This window comes from Polyodon spathula, chromosome 4 (assembly GCF_017654505.1).
Source record: "Polyodon spathula isolate WHYD16114869_AA chromosome 4, ASM1765450v1, whole genome shotgun sequence".
Lineage (NCBI taxonomy): Eukaryota > Metazoa > Chordata > Actinopteri > Acipenseriformes > Polyodontidae > Polyodon > Polyodon spathula.
The window spans coordinates 51,065,613-51,086,264 of record NC_054537.1 but is presented as its reverse complement, the minus strand read 5'-3'; the positions used below and the strand labels follow the sequence as shown (position 1 = coordinate 51,086,264).

At 42.3% G+C, this 20,652-nt stretch overlaps 1 protein-coding gene across 2 annotated transcripts in view; it reads left to right on the top strand.

The window, feature by feature from the left end:
• znf704 (zinc finger protein 704) overlaps positions 1-20,652 on the top strand; it is a 149,989-nt gene that overhangs the window by 117,046 nt on the left and 12,291 nt on the right. For both annotated transcript variants that reach the window (XM_041248058.1, XM_041248059.1), the window contains exons 5-7: positions 14,812-14,912; positions 17,428-17,692; positions 18,477-18,581. In XM_041248058.1, coding sequence (XP_041103992.1) covers positions 14,812-14,912; positions 17,428-17,692; positions 18,477-18,581 — 471 coding nt within the window. The remainder of the gene's footprint in view (positions 1-14,811; positions 14,913-17,427; positions 17,693-18,476; positions 18,582-20,652) is intronic.

Below are 20,652 nucleotides of genomic sequence, written 5' to 3'. Positions count from 1 at the left end.
TTTAGATTATTCCATGGGAGTGTTTAGCAAACTTTTTTTTATATTTCCATGATTACAAGGAGTGATGTTACTCACCTAGAGACAGTGTAGGTTTCTTAGCCTTTCAAGATAAACTGTCTGCCTGCTCCAACAATCACTCACTCAGTTCCTTTGTTTGCCACATGTCAATCGAAGTAGTGACAGGAACTGAGGTGTTTTCAGCCTGATTTAGAGCAGCAAAGGTGTCTACAATCTCATTATTATTATTACTATTGTGACATTTAGCAGATGCCTTTATCCAATAATCAACATATGTTCACCTGTCAGCAGTGCTTGAATGAGTGTAACCACTTTAAAAAAAAATCTCATTATTTTGCTTCTTGACATTTACATACTTTCAAGCAAGTGAGTAACAAAAATACAGTCAGGTACTGAAAATTCAGAGCTACAAAAAAATCTCAGTAGCAACATTCTCTTGCACAAACACACAGTTATGTGAGAGCAATGTGCCTGATAGTTGTGGCATATGAACTGAGAGTATTTGTCATGCATATTCATCATGGATACATTTCGGGCACCCTAAAGCTCAAATATGAAATATTGGATAAGTAAAAAAGAGATTACAAAATCTAATTCATGTGGTGATGTATAGCTGTGAGGTGCCAGAAGGTAACCTCCCTTTTAGATCTTGCTCAAGAAACTAGTGTATGACTGGCTGTGGCAAAGTGGCTGGTAAGGGGAACAGGTGTAGCGGTGATGCGATGCAGGAGTGACAGGCAGACAACGATTTTAGTGAATAAGTGTTTATTGTGCCGTTTCCAGGTCTGACGACCGTCAAATAATAAATCCCTGACAGTACACAACAATGTGTAAAGCGCGGGGAGCGTGAATAACACAACACAGTCCTGAACAGAAAACAAAGGCACGGTCACCAGTCCTGGGTGAATCCAAACGTGCAGGTGGTCTGTGCAGTGGTGCTCTGGATAGTGCTTTTGTGGCGACAGCTCCGGAGGTGTGCTTTAACTGTCTAGTGGTGCAACAAAGACAGACAATTACAGACAGACAGAAATAACACACAACACGTAACACTTATTTCTGTGTGTTATTTTCTGAGAGCTCCTCTCTCAGTCCTTCTCTCCTAGTGTTAACCCAAACGAAAGAAAAGATCAGCGTTACTCTAGCCCCTATATGTAATTCCGCATGATATCAAGGTAACCGGTTACAGCTGCCTTATTACTTGCAGCTGCCTCTCATTTACCTTTCAAGTCAATACGGTCTTACTACAGAGTCTCGCTTCTTTCCAGGCTGACCCACTTCCTGGTCCCGGAAACGAACTGTCAGGCCAGCCCTTCCAGATACTTCTCCTCTCGTTCTTTAGCGCCCTCACAGGTCGGGAGGAAGATTTATCACCAGAGCTCATATTTCTGTCACACTGGCCATAAAGATTTACACAATACTTCCACTTGTAGGTGTACAAGGACCTGTTGGAGTCTGTCCTAGTGCTCTGCAACATACCCACAATCACATCTGATAGCCCTAGGGCTAACCAGCGGTACCTTTTAGGGGCCAAATCCATAGCTGGAACCTGTCCAGTTCCGGGTGACAAAGAGAGCCTTTCGCCTGACATAGAAGATACAGTGCCTTCCAAAAGTATTGGGACAGTGAAGTCTAAACTGGGATTTTCACTATGAACTCTAATAATAATCATTTCTCTTGAAAAAAAATAAAAACATGACTGATAAGTACAACTCCTAAGTGTTTTATTTTGAATAAAGTCAATTCAGTTCTACTCTCTTGGGTCAATTAAATAAATTGATGTTTTTGAACTTCTTTATTTTGAAGGAGCAAAAGTATTGGGACAATTGGCTGACAGGTGTCTCTTGTTGGTCAGGTGTTTGTTGTTGGGTAATTAGGCATTCATAAAAGAGCTGTGAACATCCTATCAACCTGTCTCGCTTTGACATCAGTGTTTGGAGTCCATAGTCGAAAATCAATATGAAAACCAAAGAACTTTCTATTAAAGAAAAGTAGGCAATTTTGAAGCTGAAAGAAAAGAAAAACTCAGTCAGAACCATAGCACAGAAGTTGGGGTTACCAAAATCAATTTGGAATATACTGAAGAAGAAAGAAACCACAGGTATAATTACCAATCAGCCAAGACCGGGTCGGCCAAGAACAACATCTGCAGTTGATGACAGAAAAGTTATCAGAGCTGTCAAAGAAAACCCTAAAACAACTATCAGTGAAATCACCAACAACCTCCATAGTGCACAGTTCACAGAAGACTGAGACAACAGATGTACAAAGGCTACACCGCAAGATGTAAACCTCTCACCAGCACCAAGAACAGAAAAGCCAGATTAGAATTTGCTCGGAAGTACAAAGATGAACCAGGAGACTTTTGGAACAAAGTTTTATGGATAGATCAGACCAAGATAAACCTTTACCAAAGTGATGGAAAGGTTAAATTGTGGAGAAAGAAAGGAACTGCAGATGCTCCAAAGAACACCACGTCATCTGTGAAGCATGGTGGAGGTAATGTCATGGCCTGAGCATGCATGGCGGCCTCTGGAACTGGCTCACTCATCTTTATTGATGATGTAACTAATGATGGCAGCAGCAGAATGAATTCTGAAGTTTACAGAAACATTTTGTCTACTTATGTAGAAGAAAATGTTTCCATACTTATTGCTTTCATACAAATTGGGCGGCACTTCACCATGCAACATGACAGTGACCCAAAGCATTAGTAAGACCACATCTTGAATATTGTGTTCAGTTCTGGTCACCTCGCTACAAAAAGGATATTGCTGCTCTAGAAAGAGTGCAAAGAAGAGCGACCAGAATTATTTCGGGTTTAAAAGGCATGTCATATGCAGACAGGCTAAAAGAATTGAATCTGTTCAGTCTTGAACAAAGAAGACTACGTGGTGACCTAATTCAAGCATTCAAAATTCTAAAAGGTATTGACAATGACAACCTAAGGGACTTTTTCGATCTGAAAAAAGAAACAAGGACCAGGGGTCACAAATGGAGATTAGGCAAAGGGGCATTCAGAACAGAAAATAGGAGGCACTTTTTTACACAGAGAATCATGAGGGCATGGAATCAACTCCCCAGTAATGTTGTTGAAGCTGACACCCTGGGATCCTTCAAGAAGCTGCTTGATGAGATTTTGGGATCAATAAGCTACTAACAACCAAATGAGCAAGATGGGCCGAATGGCCTCCTCTCGTTTGTAAACTTTCTAATTTTCTCATGTGGCCAATGCAACCAAGGAGTTCATCAGGAGAAAAAGTGGAAAATCTTGGACTGGCCAAGTCACTCTCCAGATTTAAAGCCAATTGAGCATGCATTTTACATGCTGAAGAAAAAAAAGTCAGAACACCCCAAGAATAAGTAAGAAGTCAAAATAGCTGCAGCAAAGGCTAGGCAAAGCATCTCAAATGGTTTCAAAAAGAGTTTGGTGAGTGTAGTTATTGTCTCAAAGGAATATGCAGCCAAATACTAACTTTTATAACCTGAAAGTTACTTAAAGTGAATGTGTCCCAATACTTGTGGTCACTTGAAATTCGTTTTTGTTCTAATATGATCAAATGTATGCATGGAATTACCCAAAAATAAAACAAAGATTATTGTACTTATTATTCATATTAATCTCATAATCACAGATACAAATTGCTTGACTAAAGCAAAAATAACAGGTTAGGCCTCACTGTCCCAATACTTTAGGAGGGCACTGTACATGCACAGCGGATCTCGTAGGGCTGGCCGTGTAACAGCTGGACCAGGGTCAAAAACCAAATTCTCCTGGGCCATTTGGGGGCCACTAGGAGAACTGACGCATCCTCCAGCTGGAGGGAGCAGCGGTAGAGGCAGGAAAGCATACAAAAACGGTTTGGGCCATTCGTGTGCAAGGGCATCTACGCCAAGTGGACTGCCTAATTGGTGGAGGGAGTACCATAGGGGGCAATGCGTTGTCTCTGCCGAGTCGAAGAGATGGACCTGCGCCTTCCCAAACCGTTTCCAAATGCGCTCCACTATCTGAGGGTGGAGTCGCCACTCTAACGGATGTGGATCGCTCATGGAGAGGAGGTCCACTGTCCAGTTCACCGCTCCGAGAATGTGCGTCGCCCATAGGGACAGCAAGTTCCTCTGAGCCCATGTCAGTAGCCTGAAGGCCATACAATCAATACATGTATACCACTCAGCACCGGGAGGAAGTGGTGGAGAGCAAGTGAGACTGCTAGCAACTCCTGCATGTTTATGTGCAGGGATGTCCACCCGTCCGGCCAGGATCCGCGTACTCCTCTACCTTCCCAGACTGCCCCCCAAACCAAGTTGGTGGCATCTGGCATTCAACGCTTCTCCCATTCACACACCTTTGCGCATGTGAGAGGGCTTCCTCCACCAGTGTAGGGCTATCCGAGCAAGCATGAGACAAAGTCAGCCGATGGTGTCTGTCATGTTTAGTTGGAATGCATTGAGCCACGCTTGTAGTGGGCGCATACGAAGCAGACCCAGCTGAATGGACGATATGGCTGCTGCCATCAAACCCAATAGTTTCTGGCACAATCGGAAGGTGACCTTTAATCCCTGTTGTAATAGGGAGAGGCAACCCTAGATAGCTACAACTCTGTCATCTACATCGTGTTGCAGTCCAGCTACTCCCTGTTGCGACTGGGAACAGATCAACCTGTCATTGAGATAGTTTATTACTCTGATCGATGAATGGCAGCACAGCAAACTCGTAAACGCTTCCTTAAAAAAGAAGACGAGATACTTCCTGTGCTCTGGACAAATGGGAATGTGAAAGCACATGTCCTGTAAGTCCACAGTGGTGAACCAGTCGCCCGGCCAGATGGACTGGAGAATGTGACAGTGCGTCAGCATTTGGAACCTCCTTTCTTTTAAAACCCATTGAGGAGCCTCAGGGAGGTGGGTTCTACAAGACGAATGGCTCGCTTGCACAGCAAGGCGGTCTCTTCCTTCTGAAGTATCGAGGCCTGGAGAGGTTATATCACAAAAGTATTTGTGATACCTTGAAAAGGAGGAGGTCCCAAGCGAAACTGAAGCGTTTAACCATTTTGCACAGTGGTGAGCACCCAGGAGTTGAGGTGCAGGCACACCAGTACTGCAGCTTTTGTGTCGAAAAGAGAGTCTGAGGTCGCCAGACTTTAACGGCCCTGCTCGGGCTGCTGTGGCTGTGGCAGGGCAGTTTGTGGTGGCTGTTTAGGGCACTAGCCTTGAAAACTCCTGTGACGCTGGTGTGTGGGCTGGCCACATCATGCATTTCCTCTGCCTGCCGGGTGAGCCCGGTTGTTTGCTACTGGTGTGCCCTGTAGGTGATGCCTTAGGTCACCCAGTGGAGCCGTGTGGACTGGAACTGTCCTGGTGAAAGTCCACGTCTTACTAGCTCACCAGCGGTTCGAACTGCCCCACAAGGGAGCGCAGGGAGGGAGCAACGCAGCCACCTGCCGGGACGCCTCACATTCCCAATGGGATCTCTGTAAAATCTCCTCCACGGCTGGCCCAAAGGTATGTCCTGGGGATATAGGTACGTCTGCCAGCGCAGCCTTATCTGCATCAGGAACTCAGCTGTCTACGAGCCACAATCAAGCTAGCCAAGTTCCGGCCAAGAGCATGCCCTTGGAGACCGGAGATCTGCAGCAGCGTGCCAGACAGGAGATTTGCGCAGTATGCCGTCCATATAAGCAGTGAGCACACTGCTGCATATGCCCGTCACCTTGCTTTGAAGTTTCTGGCATGCCAGGTCTCTAGCCAACCCACCCACTGGCAGGGCCTTAACCAGGACCGCGATGGTGGAGTCTACCAGGGGGAACCACGCTAGACCAAGCTTTTCTACACCTCCTAGAGAGGCAAGCAGTGCGGCCTGCTTTAGCATGCTTCGACCTGAGGCTGGATGATCCCATGAGGAGCGTACCTCCTCCATGAAATCTTGGAAGGCCTGGAACTTCTGAAGGCGAGGAGCCATCGCCCTTGTCCAAAAAATCGACCACCGTGGTTCTGCCGCTGGCATCCAGTGGACCTGCAGGAAAGCTGCAGCGCATCCTGTAAGTGTTGAAACTGAGCTTGCCTACTTGCATGTCAGAGGAGAAGGAGGCCCCCCTCCGCAGAGGCTACTATGGAAACGTGTCCTCTTGCGCCAGCTGGGACGCCTCTTCTCATCCACCCTGGACTCCCCTGGGGGTGGGGGGGTATGGTAATTGGGCTGCAGTGGGGTCTGGACAGCAGTCGGGGCTGCAGGTGCCTGTTTGGGCAAGAGCTCCAGGACCTGGGCCATCTGGGCTTTGAGGTCCATAATGTCCCTTGCCTTACTGGAATGCTTCATCCTTCTCATCTGCAGAAAAGGGGAGCGACTGCGGGAGGCCTGGGCATCAGTGATGTCCAACAGGGGGTCCTGGGACACGTCATGGAGGAAGAGCTCTGGGGCTCCAAGAGCCGCCGACGGTCCGGTCGTAGAGGACACGGAGCTTGCCTTCGTGGCCTTCTCCAAGCAAGCTTCCTTCACCTGGGGCTGAAAAGCCACACAGATGCTGCAAGCCAAGTCCCTCTCGAAGGCCAAGGTGGCATGTTGAACGTCTAAGCACTGCGCACAGAGTATGTTTATCTTCTTGTGGGAAATTCGCATTGCAGGCCATGCAGGAGTGGAACCCTGACTTGCCTGACATGGCCCTGGTGTTGTGCAAGGGCCGTGCACTAAACACTGTTTGCACTGCTCTCAAGTACTGGTAAAAGTGCAAATGGCGTGCGCTCACCCACTAGCGCTGTAGCAGAGGGTATCGAGCACCGTACGCACAGAGTACCATGCACCACCATATGCCCGTGCACTAGTGTAACTAGACACCATGTACCGTGCGTAGTGATCACCGAGTACCGTGAAGCACCATGAGCTCTTGCGCTAGTTCTGTGGCAGTGACCAAGCACCTTGTGTGGTGTGTACCATGCACTGTGTGCACCGTGCCTTTGTGTACTAGTGCTGTAGCAGTGAGTACCAAGCACCGTGTATCGTGCAGTGCTGTGACTACATTGACGCTGTGGCACTCGTCACCGTGTGCCATATGCACTGAGCACTTGTGCAGCGACATAAGAACATAAGAACATAAGAAAGTTTACAAACGAGAGGAGGCCATTCGGCCCATCTTGCTCGTTTGGTTGTTAGTAGCTTATTGATCCCAAAATCTCACCAAGCAGCTTCTTGAAGGATCCCAGGGTGTCAGCTTCAACAACATTACTGGGGAGTTGATTCCAGACCCTCACAATTCTCTGTGTAAAAAAGTGTCTCCTATTTTCTGTTCTGAATGCCCCTTTTTCTAAACTCCATTTGTGACCCCTGGTCCTTGTTTCTTTTTTCAGGCTGAAAAAGTCCCTTGGGTCGACACTGTCAATACCTTTTAGAATTTTGAATGCTTGAATTAGGTCGCCACGTAGTCTTCTTTGTTCAAGACTGAACAGATTCAATTCTTTTAGCCTGTCTGCATATGACATGCCTTTTAAGCCTGGAATAATTCTGGTAGCTCTTCTTTGCACTCTTTCTAGAGCAGCAATATCTTTTTTATAGCGAGGTGACCAGAACTGCACACAATATTCAAGATGAGGTCTTACTAGTGCATTGTACAGTTTTAACATTACTTCCCTTGATTTAAATTCAACACTTTTCACAATGTATCCGAGCATCTTGTTAGCCTTTTTTATAGCTTCCCCACATTGTCTAGATGAAGACATTTCTGAGTCAACAAAAACTCCTAGGTCTTTTTCATAGATTCCTTCTCCAATTTCAATATCTCCCATATGATATTTATAATGTACATTTTTATTTCCTGCGTGCAGTACCTTACACTTTTCTCTATTAAATGTCATTTGCCATGTGTCTGCCCAGTTCTGAATCTTGTCTAGATCATTTTGAATGACCTTTGCTGCTGCAACAGTGTTTGCCACTCCTCCTACTTTTGTGTCGTCTGCAAATTTAACAAGTTTGCTTACTATACCAGAATCTAAATCATTAATGTAGATTAGGAATAGCAGAGGACCTAATACTGATCCCTGTGGTACACCGCTGGTTACCACACTCCATTCTGAGGTTTTTCCTCTAATCAGTACTTTCTGTTTTCTACATGTTAACCACTCCCTAATCCATGTACATGTGTTTCCTTGAATCCCAACTGCGTTCAGTTTGAGAATTAATCTTTTGTGCGGGACTTTGTCAAAAGCTTTCTGGAAATCTAAATAAACCATGTCATATGCTTTGCAATTATCCATTATTGATGTTGCATCCTCAAAAAAATCAAGCAAGTTAGTTAGACACGATCTCCCTTTCCTAAAACCATGTTGACTGTCTCCCAGTACCCTGTTACCATATAGGTAATTTTCCATTTTGGATCTTATTATAGTTTCCATAAGTTTGCATATAATAGAAGTCAGGCTTACTGGTCTGTAGTTACCTGGTTCAGTTTTGTTTCCCTTTTTGTGGATCGGTATTACGTTTGCAATTTTCCAGTCTGTCGGTACCACCCCTGTGTCAAGAGACTGCTGCATGATCTTGGTTAGCGGTTTGTAAATTACTTCTTTCATTTCTTTGAGTACTACTGGGAGGATCTCATCCAGCCCAGGGGATTTGTTTATTTTAAGAGCTCCTAGTCCCTTTAACACTTCTGCCTCAGTTATGCTAAAGTTATTTAAAACTGGATAGGAACTGGATGACATGTGGGGCGTGTTGTCAGTATCTTCCTTTGTAAAAACTTGTGAAAAGTAATCATTTAACATATTTGCTATTTTTTTTTCTTCCTCTACGATTTTGCCATTTGTATCTCTTAAACATTTAATCTCCTCTTTGAATGTTCTCTTGCTGTTGTAATATTGGAAAAACATTTTGGAATTGGTTTTAGCTTCCTTAGCAATGTTCATTTCTATTTCTCTCTTGCCTTTCTAACTTCCTTTTTGACTTGCGTTTGCAGTTCTGTGTACTCTTTCTGCGTACTTTCTTTTTGGTCCTTTTTTAATGCTCTGTAAAGTGCCTTTTTTCGCTGAATATTTTTTTTAATTGATCTATTAAACCATTTTGGCAATTTAGTTTTACATTTAGATTTGTCTACTTTAGGGATATAATTGTTTTGCGCCTCTAGTACTACATTTTTGAAGAACAACCATCCTTCTTCTGTGGGTGTTTTCTCTATTTTACTCCAATCTACTTCTGTTAGTCTCTGTTTCATACCTTCATAGTTTGCTTTTCTAAAATTGTAAACCTTAGCTTTAGTCATTACTTTTGGGGTTTTAAAAAACACTTCAAATGAGACCATGTTGTGGTCTGAGTTTGCCAGTGGTTCTCTGACCTCTGTTTTAGTTATTCTGTCTTCGTTATTTGAAAAGACTAAATCAAGGCATGCCTCCCCTCTAGTCGGTGCCTTGACAAATTGTGTTAGGAAGCAGTCATTTGTCATTTCCACCATTTCAATTTCATCCTTCGCGCTACCCACCGGGTTTTCCCATTTTATTTGGGGGAAGTTGAAATCCCCCATTAGTATGGCTTCTCCTTTGCTACACACATTTCTAATGTCATTGTATAACAGATTATTGTGCTCACCGTCTGAATCTGGCGGTCTATAGCATGCTCCTATTATTATGCCCTTTGAATTTTTGTCTGTTATTCTGACCCATATTGATTCGGTTTTATTTTCTTTGTCCAGGTTTAACACCTGGGCTTCAAGACTGTTTCTTATGTATAGCGCTACCCCTCCTCCTCTTCTGTCCTGCCTGTCTTTCCTATACAGTGTATACCCACAAATATTATATTCGTCCCCATCACTCTCAGATAACCAAGTTTCTGTAACACCTATCACATCATAGTTACTTGTTAGTGCAGTAGCTTCAAGTTCTAGAATTTTGTTTCTGATACTTCTAGCATTTAGATAAATACATTTAATGGTTGTCTTACCTGAGTTGTTGTTCTTGTTTTGATGCGGTCTCCCTTCTGTTTTTTTTGTTGATTTCTCCCCCCTTCCTTTCATACCTAATGTAGATTAGGAATAGCAGAGGACCTAATACTGATCCCTGTGGTACTCCACTGGTTACCACACTCCATTCTGAGGTTTCTCCTCTAATCAGTACTTTCTGTTTTTTACATGTTAACCACTCCCTAATCCATGTACATGTGTTTCCTTTAATTCCTACTGCGTTCAGTTTGAGAATTAATCTTTTATGCAGGACTTTGCCAAAAGCTTTCTGGAAATCTAAATAAACCATGTCATATGCTTTGCAATTATCCATTATTGATGTTGCATCCTCAAAAAAATCAAGCAAGTTCGTTAGACACAATCTACCTTTCCTAAAACCATGTTGACTGTCTCCCAGTACCCTGTTACCATATAGGTAATTTTCCATTTTGGATCTTATTATAGTTTCCATAAGTTTGCATATAATAGAAGTCAGGCTTACTGGTCTGTAGTTACCTGGTTCAGTTTTGTTTCCCTTTTTGTGGATCGGTATTACGTTTGCAATTTTCCAGTCTGTCGGTACCACCCCTGTGTCAAGAGACTGCTGCATGATCTTGGTTAGCGGTTTGTAAATTACTTCTTTCATTTCTTTGAGTACTACTGGGAGGATCTCATCCGGCCCAGGGGATTTGTTTATTTTAAGAGCTCCTAGTACCTTTAACACTTCTGCCTCAGTTATGCTAAAGTTATTTAAAACTGGATAGGAACTGGATGACATGTGGGGCATGTTGTCAGTATCTTCCTTTGTAAAAACTTGTGAAAAGTAATCATTTTAATATATTTGCTATTTTTTTTTTCTTCATCTACGATTTTGCCATTTGTATCTCTTAAACATTTAATCTCCTCTTTGAATGTTCTCTTGCTGTTGTAATATTGGAAAAAACATTTTGGAATTGGTTTTAGCTTCCTTAGCAATGTTTATTTCTATTTCTCTCTTGGCCTTTCTAACTTCCTTTTTGACTTGCGTTTGCAGTTCTGTGTACTCTTTCTGCGTACTTTCTTTTTGGTCCTTTTTTAATGCTCTGTAAAGTGCCTTTTTTCGCTGAATATTTTTTTTAATTGATCTATTAAACCATTTTGGCAATTTAGTTTTACATTTAGATTTGTCTACTTTAGGGATATAATTGTTTTGCGCCTCTAGTACTACATTTTTGAAGAACAACCATCCTTCTTCTGTGGGTGTTTTCTCTATTTTACTCCAATCTACTTCTGTTAGTCTCTGTTTCATACCTTCATAGTTTGCTTTTCTAAAATTGTAAACCTTAGCTTTAGTCTTTACTTTTGGGGATTTAAAAAACACTTCAAATGAGACCATGTTGTGGTCTGAGTTTGCCAGTGGTTCTCTGACCTCTGTTTTAGTTATTCTATCTTCGTTATTTGAAAAGACTAAATCAAGGCATGCCTCCCCTCTAGTGGGTGCCTTCACAAATTGTGTTAGGAAGCAGTCATTTGTCATTTCCACCATTTCAATTTCATCCTTCGTGCTACCCACCGGGTTTTCCCATTTTATTTGGGGGAAGTTGAAATCCCCCATTAGTATGGCTTCTCCTTTGCTACACACATTTCTAATGTCATTGTATAACAGATTATTGTGCTCACCGTCTGAATCTGGCGGTCTATAGCATGCTCCTATTATTATGCCTTTTGAATTTTTGTCTGTTATTCTGACCCATATTGATTCGGTTTTATTTTCTTTGTCCAGGTTTAACACCTGGGCTTCAAGACTGTTTCTTATGTATAGCGCTACCCCTCCTCCTCTTTTGTCCTGCCTGTCTTTCCTATACAGTGTATACCCACAAATATTATATTCGTCCCCATCACTCTCAGATAACCACGTTTCTGTAACACCTATCACATCATAGTTACCTGTTAGTGCAGTAGCTTCAAGTTCTAGAATTTTGTTTCTGATACTTCTAGCATTTAGATAAATACATTTAATGGTTGTCTTACCTGAGTTGTTGTTCTTGTTTTGATGCGGTCTCCCTTCTGTTTTTTTGTTCATTTCTCCCCCCTTCCTTTCATACCTAATGTAGATTAGGAATAGCAGAGGACCTAATACTGATCCCTGTGGTACTCCATTGGTTACCACACTCCATTCTGAGGTTTCTCCTCTATTCAGTACTTTCTGTTTTTTACATGTTAACCACTCCCTAATCCATGTACATGTGTTTCCTTTAATCCCAACTGCGTTCAGTTTGAGAATGAATCTTTTGTGCGGGACTTTGTCAAAAGCTTTCTGGAAATCTAAATAAACCATGTCATATGCTTTGCAATTATCCATTATTGATGTTGCATCCTCAAAAAAATCAAGCAAGTTCGTTAGACACAATCTACCTTTCCTAAAACCATGTTGACTGTCTCCCAGTACCCTGTTACCATATAGGTAATTTTCCATTTTGGATCTTATTATAGTTTCCATAAGTTTGCATATAATAGAAGTCAGGCTTACTGGTCTGTAGTTACCTGGTTCAGTTTTGTTTCCCTTTTTGTGGATCGGTATTACGTTTGCAATTTTCCAGTCTGTCGGTACCACCCCTGTGTCAAGAGACTGCTGCATGATCTTGGTTAGCGGTTTGTAAATTACTTGTTTCATTTCTTTGAGTACTACTGGGAGGATCCCATCCGGCCCAGGGGATTTGTTTATTTTAAGAGCTCCTAGTCCCTTTAACACTTCTGCCTCAGTTATGCTAAAGTTATTTAAAACTGGATAGGAACTGGATGACATGTGGGGCATGTTGTCAGTATCTTCCTTTGTAAAAACTTGTGAAAAGTAATCATTTAACATATTTGCTATTTTTTTTTTCTTCCTCTACGATTTTGCCATTTGTATCTCTTAAACATTTAATCTCCTCTTTGAATGTTCTCTTGCTGTTGTAATATTGGAAAAACATTTTGGAATTGGTTTTAGCCCCCTTAGCAATGTTCATTTCTATTTCTCTCTTGGCCTTTCTAACTTCCTTTTTGACTTGCGTTTGCAGTTCTGTGTACTCTTTCTGCGTACTTTCTTTTTGGTCCTTTTTTAATGCTCTGTAAAGTGCCTTTTTTCGCTGAATATTTTTTTAATTGATCTATTAAACCATTTTGGCAATTTAGTTTTACATTTAGATTTGTCTACTTTAGGGATATAATTGTTTTGCGCCTCTAGTACTACATTTTTGAAGAACAACCATCCTTCTTCTGTGGGTGTTTTCTCTATTTTACTCCAATCTACTTCTGTTAGTCTCTGTTTCATACCTTCATAGTTTGCTTTTCTAAAATTGTAAACCTTAGCTTTAGTCTTTACTTTTGGGGATTTAAAAAACACTTCAAATGAGACCATGTTGTGGTCTGAGTTTGCCAGTGGTTCTCTGACCTCTGTTTTAGTTATTCTATCTTCGTTATTTGAAAAGACTAAATCAAGGCATGCCTCCCCTCTAGTGGGTGCCTTCACAAATTGTGTTAGGAAGCAGTCATTTGTCATTTCCACCATTTCAATTTCATCCTTCGCGCTACCCACCGGGTTTTCCCATTTTATTTGGGGGAAGTTGAAATCCCCCATTAGTATGGCTTCTCCTTTGCTACACACATTTCTAATGTCATTGTATAACAGATTATTGTGCTCACCGTCTGAATCTGGCGGTCTATAGCATGCTCCTATTATTATGCCTTTTGAATTTTTGTCTGTTATTCTGACCCATATTGATTCGGTTTTATTTTCTTTGTCCAGGTTTAACACCTGGGCTTCAAGACTGTTTCTTATGTATAGCGCTACCCCTCCTCCTCTTTTGTCCTGCCTGTCTTTCCTATACAGTGTATACCCACAAATATTATATTCGTCCCCATCACTCTCAGATAACCACGTTTCTGTAACACCTATCACATCATAGTTACCTGTTAGTGCAGTAGCTTCAAGTTCTAGAATTTTGTTTCTGATACTTCTAGCATTTAGATAAATACATTTAATGGTTGTCTTACCTGAGTTGTTGTTCTTGTTTTGATGCGGTCTCCCTTCTGTTTTTTTGTTGATTTCTCCCCCCTTCCTTTCATACCTAATGTAGATTAGGAATAGCAGAGGACCTAATACTGATCCCTGTGGTACTCCATTGGTTACCACACTCCATTCTGAGGTTTCTCCTCTATTCAGTACTTTCTGTTTTTTACATGTTAACCACTCCCTAATCCATGTACATGTGTTTCCTTTAATCCCAACTGCATTCAGTTTGACAATGAATCTTTTGTGCGGGACTTTGTCAAAAGCTTTCTGGAAATCTAAATAAACCATGTCATATGCTTTGCAATTATCCATTATTGATGTTGCATCCTCAAAAAAATCAAGCAAGTTCGTTAGACACAATCTACCTTTCCTAAAACCATGTTGACTGTCTCCCAGGACCCTGTTACCATATAGGTAATTTTCCATTTTGGATCTTATTATAGTTTCCATAAGTTTGCATATAATAGAAGTCAGGCTTACTGGTCTGTAGTTACCTGGTTCAGTTTTGTTTCCCTTTTTGTGGATCGGTATTACGTTTGCAGTTTTCCAGTCTGTCGGTACCACCCCTGTGTCAAGAGACTGCTGCATGATCTTGGTTAGCAGTTTGTAAATAACTTCTTTCATTTCTTTGAGTACTATTGGGAGGATCTCATCTGGCCCAAGGGAATACAAACTTAATTAACATCACAGCATCACATTCCCATAGTTTGATTTTACAAAATACATACAATTACAACTACTAATTTCTCCCACAGGGGTTAAAGGTGGTTTTATAGGTAGCTAACTGTCCTTCTTTAAATCAAATCTTATTTCTGTTCAAGTAACACTTCTTAATTCTTTCCTTCGCAGAACTCCATGAAAGTGATGTTTAAGTGCTTGTGGAAGAACTGTGGGAAAGTTCTGTGCACAGCTACAGGAATCCAGAAGCACATACGCACTGTGCACTTGGGGTAAGTAAGCACTCTGTTGTGAAGTTAAAGCTGAAACATGCATTTTACTTAATTTGATTCATAGGCCAATGTAACAAAGAAAGAATTAATCTTGGTTATAAATCTCCCTCCTTGCGAGGTTACTGCATAAAGGGAACAGAGTTCCCCAGAAAGGATGGTCAGACAAGTCATTCCAAGGGTTAGATGGAAGTCAGCTCTCTAAAAAGACGGCAGAGCTACGGTACACCATGTCATCAGACACGTGGTGTCAGAACATGGGATGGATCACGCTACACTTTTCGCAGTGCTGGATGCGCTGGATAGCAGATGGGAGGTCGAAGAAAAAAGGAGAGGAGAGGTACACGGCTTTAATCAAGTGGGTCAATATCGCAATGTTGCCCTATGCACCAATGGGACCAGTGATGGGACCCGTGAAGCACGGGCACAGACAATGACAATGGAGGATGACTCGGAAGCCTACCTGGTCTCATTTAAGTGGTTGGCTACCACCGCTTCATGGCCAAAGTAGTTCTGGGCTCGCCAGCTGGGACCATGCTTGATTGGAGAAGCCCAAGTAGCCTACCAGGTCATGACAGACACTGACGCCATCCAATATGACCTTGTAAAACAAGCCATTCTTCACTGCCTGAATATCATGGGAGACTCACAGAAGATGGGCATACAGATGGACAAGGCTATTGTCACGGAGCACTTTTGCCATGTGGTCGGCGCCAAAACCCAGGCATGGATACGGCGCTACAACCCCGACAGCCTTTAAGATGCTGTGATACTGACTGAAGATTTCGAAGACTCCGAGGTCTCCGCCAAGACCGGCTACTCACTTTTCCAGCCCAACACAGCAGCCTTGCATCACCTCCTCTCTCATCTCCAACACCACCAGGACCGAGACCACCTAGATCTCCAACCCCAATACGCAACCTTACCTCCCCCTCATTGGGGCCAAAGTGTTGAGGTGTGCTGTCTACGGTCCTCCTCTGACTCGTGCGGGGGAGGTCTGAAAGTTTCCAAACCACTGGTTGGTTAATATGGAATGAGGATACCACCTTTGGCAAAAAGGATGGATCTGTTCTTAAAGTTAACCTCGTCTGAATAGACGGCTACGTTCTACGGCCAGACCCAGAGTTGGAGCTGGGCTGGGTTCGGGTGCCATAATAACCCCTCCGCTTGGCTCAGGAGGTCCTTGCGTGGCGGGACCCGACAACAAGTCGGAGAGGAGAGCAAACCATGGGCATCTCGGTTATCTGGATGCAACTAGCAAACCTGTGCTCTCTCTACCATGATCCTCTCTAGTGTCAGAGGTAATAATGGTGGCGGAGGGAACACATACAAGAGCCCCTGTAGTCAGGGGTGAGCTAGCACGTCTACTCCCAGGGGGCCCCCGTATCTCTCTATGGAGAACCATAGGGGGCAATGAGTGGACTCAGCTGTGGCAAAGAGGTCGACTTGTGCAGGTCAAAAACTCTCACAAATCTGTTTCACCACTTGAGGATGCAGTCTCAGAAACCGCTGTTTCAGAAACCGGTCAGAAACCAGTTGAGAAACTGCTGGTCTAAGATGGGGCGAAAGCCACCGTCCCTCTTCGGTACCAGAAAGGAGTAGAACTCGAGTAGAACCCCTCTCCAAGAGAGGTGGGATCTATGAGACTAACTAGCAGTAGCTTACGCAGTGCTTTTTAGAAGAAAAAGGCTCAATGCAACACAGAGAGGTCTTACCGTACCAATCTTGAGAAGTGAAAAGAGCAAGGCGTGTACCCACGAGGGGGTCACCGAGGGGAGAGGGCCTATCGGCAGCTTTGATAGAAATAGCTCAGTGACACCTACCAATAGGCAGGAGTGTATCCCATAACAATGTTTTGGTGGTCATTTTCGAATTGAAAGGGAAACACATGTTATAGAAAACAGGTGTTTTTATTTTAAACAGACATCTGGTCCTACATTATCTTAAGGAAAGTTCTCAGTTTCAATACTTCCTTTCCAGGAAGTCTGTTACTGCTTTACTTCCTTGGTTATTTCACCCTAGATGTGTTTTCTGGGTCAAAGCTGTACTGGCTGACAGCATGTCAGTCAACTGGGGAAGCAACAGGAAGAAGCCGTTGTAGTGTTGGGAACCCTCTAGGTGAAATGAGCCAGGAAGTGCAAGACAGTCTTAATTTTGGCTTGCAAACAGATTTCTTTAACCTAGTGTAGTACCAGAGATCATGTTTTAAAAAGAAAATACATGTTTGCTAGAACATGTGTTTCTTTCAGAAGTGCACATTTGAGTCCTATATAATGGATGTATGTGCATGGCAAGGAACATTTATAATTGTTTTTTTAGCTACAATTACTTAAAATAAGCAATACAATATGGTTCTATTATTATTATTCCACTTATGTTACATACATGACTTTTAATGTAATTTGGAGGCTGTGCATGATGGTACATGTTTTAAAAATTGTGTTAAAACTGTGCATGAAACCGTTTATGCTAGGGCAACGATACAGATCCCATGTTTTCATTCTGAATTTATTTCCAGTCGCAGTTGTGACTCTGACTGTAGTGATGGTGAAGAGGATTTCTACTACACAGAGATTAAACTGAACACAGACTCAGTGGCTGATGGGCTGAGCAGCCTCTCTCCAGTCTCGCAATCTGTGGTCTCCCATCCTCACATCTTTTCCAGCACAGAGCCTGGCCTCCCAGAGAGTGTCTGCATGAAAAATGAGTCCAAGCTTACAGCCCCTCTGAGCCGCTCAGCTCCTAGCACTCTCTACCTCGTACATGCAGATCATGCCTATCAGGTAAAGGTAAATTAGATTTTCAAGATAAGTCATTTTTTTAAATTTTAAATGCATGCTGATTTGCCTCACCAAAAGTTTTTGGTATTCTGATAGTTTTTTAATATGAGGGGATGTACTGATCTGGCTTTATTTATTTGAATTTGTATAGTTCTCGATTGTTTTACCTATAATTTTCTACCTCATATAGAATGTCCATCTCAGGTGTGGATGACAGTGAGCCCTGCATGTGTCCACTTGGGCTCACTTGACACCTGGCCAGTAGGGTCCACCGTAGTGCTATGAGGAGAAACAGCCCCTGTCTGTTTTGCCTCGCCAATGCGACATTCCTTTAGAAATCTCCAGCAAGACCGATGACATTGCACAGCCAAGACGTAAACTTGTGCTCCTTTGACTACATGACTCACCCTGCACAACACATCGTTAGATGCTTATTTACTGTAACAATGGAGGAAGTTTTAACAAACTATTTTGGAAAATTCAACTTGTATTACATGTTTTTACTGTGTATTATATTTACTGTGTTTTGTTCTGTTATATCCTGTTATGCTTGTGGTCCATTAGCCGTAGGGAGCGGAAATATACACATATTTTCACCCATCTGCATAGTACACCCATATTCTGACAATATATGTTGATAACTGTGACCTGACTAATTGCAATTTGGGTCTGATGTTGCATTTTGTGTCTTAGCAATAACTTGTCATGTATTCTACTGATGGTCATAGAAGACAGTATTTTACATAGTTTTCTGTAGGAGGTCTACAAATAAAATTCTGTTTTCCAGGCAACAGCACCTGTTAACATTCCAGGCTCTGCCAACTTCACCCCGAGCAGCAGCAGCTTTAGTATTTCCTGGCAGTCTCCACGTGTCACTTTTACTGGCATCCCTGTAAGTAAAACTACTAAACCAGAGTATTTTTTACAAGAGGCATCATGATCTTGTTAAATTTCAGTAAAAGGGCAACATATATGAAAAGCTATGGCCAAATGTTTTCCATCACCTGGAATTGTAGGATTGAGACAATTTAATAATAATTTAAAAAAAATAAGTATTTTATGTTATAGTTTGAAATGCCACTGTGGTAGGGCGAGAGCCTCTAGGGTTGAATAGGAAACACCTAGGTGTATGTGAGGGAACTGTTAATGTAATTATTGGCATATGCACATGTATATTGTCAGTTTATTTAATTAATGGTTTTTGGGGTTGTATTGTATTATGATTTGGATGCAATGTATTGTTTTTGTTTATTTGGAATGGGTGATGTATTGTATTGTTTAAATGCGGTCTGGCAGGGGCGATAGTAGCAGCTCGTCTCTGCCAGACATCTCGTGAGAGTGCATGGTCGGCAGCAAATGAATTATTAACAAATTGGCTTTCGACCGTGCATATTTAAAACTCTCATGCAGATTGTGGTCATCTCCAGATTGATTAAGGGTTTGGTAATCTGTAGATGAACACATGTATAAAAACCTACAGCGTTTGCTAAAGGGGGTGGGTGTTGAGGAAGGAGGAACGTGAGTGCGAATGTGAGACAAACGGAAAGTAGATGAAAAACGTTTGGCCATAGCTGTATAATGGAAACATTAATGAGATAAAATATAGGTGTAAATTAATCAGATTAGTTTAATTATACATAACATGTCAGCTATGCTGCAATGGACTGGTGTCCCATCCAGGGTCCCACCTTGCACCCTGTGTCTGCCGGGTTAGGCTCTGGCTCACCGCGACACTGTAAAGGATTAAGCGGTTAATGATAATGGATGGATGGATGGATGTCAGCTATGTAGAAAACTGTAATGCATTTCATATTCAAGAGACATTTTCAGTGTGTTAGTTATTTATATTCCATGTGACAGTAATATAATTTTCATCTGGCCTGTCATAATAATATACGTGTGTTTACAGCCTGTATCTTTGGAATATATTTCTATGAGCTGTAAATACAATTATGTGTTTTCTTGGGGCATTAATATGTGAATAAGGAAATATACCCTTGTTTAAATATTTGTCATCACATCTAATTTTGATATAGTTCTTGTTTTTTAGAATAAAGAGGTCTCAAATAAGTTCCCTTTCAATTACGAAATGTAACCATTACCGAATGGGTATTTACTTCATAAAAACCTGAATCATGAATATTACATACCAAAGCTGCTCACTGATCTTGTGTCACAGTCCTGACTCCACCCCCGAATTATAAAAAAGACTGCACTCACAGATCTCTGCACCATTTTTCCTTTCAAGACTGACCTGACAGAGAGCCTTGTTCAGATAAGTACAATTGTTGCTAATATCGGTATATATTCACATTGTATGTGTTTTTAACACATTTTGTATGTGATAAATGACTTACTGTAATAGTTTTTCTATTTGCGAGTATTTGTGTGCACTAATACTTCCTGGACCGAGACTGAGGTTACTGAATGGGTACCGGTACCAACCAGGTGCTAAAGCCACTGAACCGGTACCAAACCGACCTGGTACTGACCCGGTGCTAGTCACTGAACCGAACCGGTACCACTGCAAGTGCCCTAGCCTATAGGGGAAACAAGCCAATCGATTTTTGATGATGAGCCTATCGCCTACAACCCAGCAGCCCCAAAAACCATCACAGCCGGCTGCGCCCCCTGCCAGAGACGAAGCTCGTGACCGGTCTGCGGCTGCTCATCGCAGAGGCCATAATAGGTTCCACCCCTTTGTGCAAAGACAGAAGGTGCAGGCTAAGCCACAGGCACTACAGCAGTCCTAGGAGTTTTCTGCCACAGGCCCAGGGCCCTTTCTGAGGGATCCAGCAGGACTATTGGCATCAGTGCACCACAGGCATCAAGCATGGTCCCCCTCCCTTTCATGGAGTGACTACAAAATTAGTCACAAATTAGTCACAAACCCACAAGACAGTGCCTATAGAAAGTCTACAACCCCTTGAACTTTTTTCACATTTTGTTGTGTCAGAATTTAA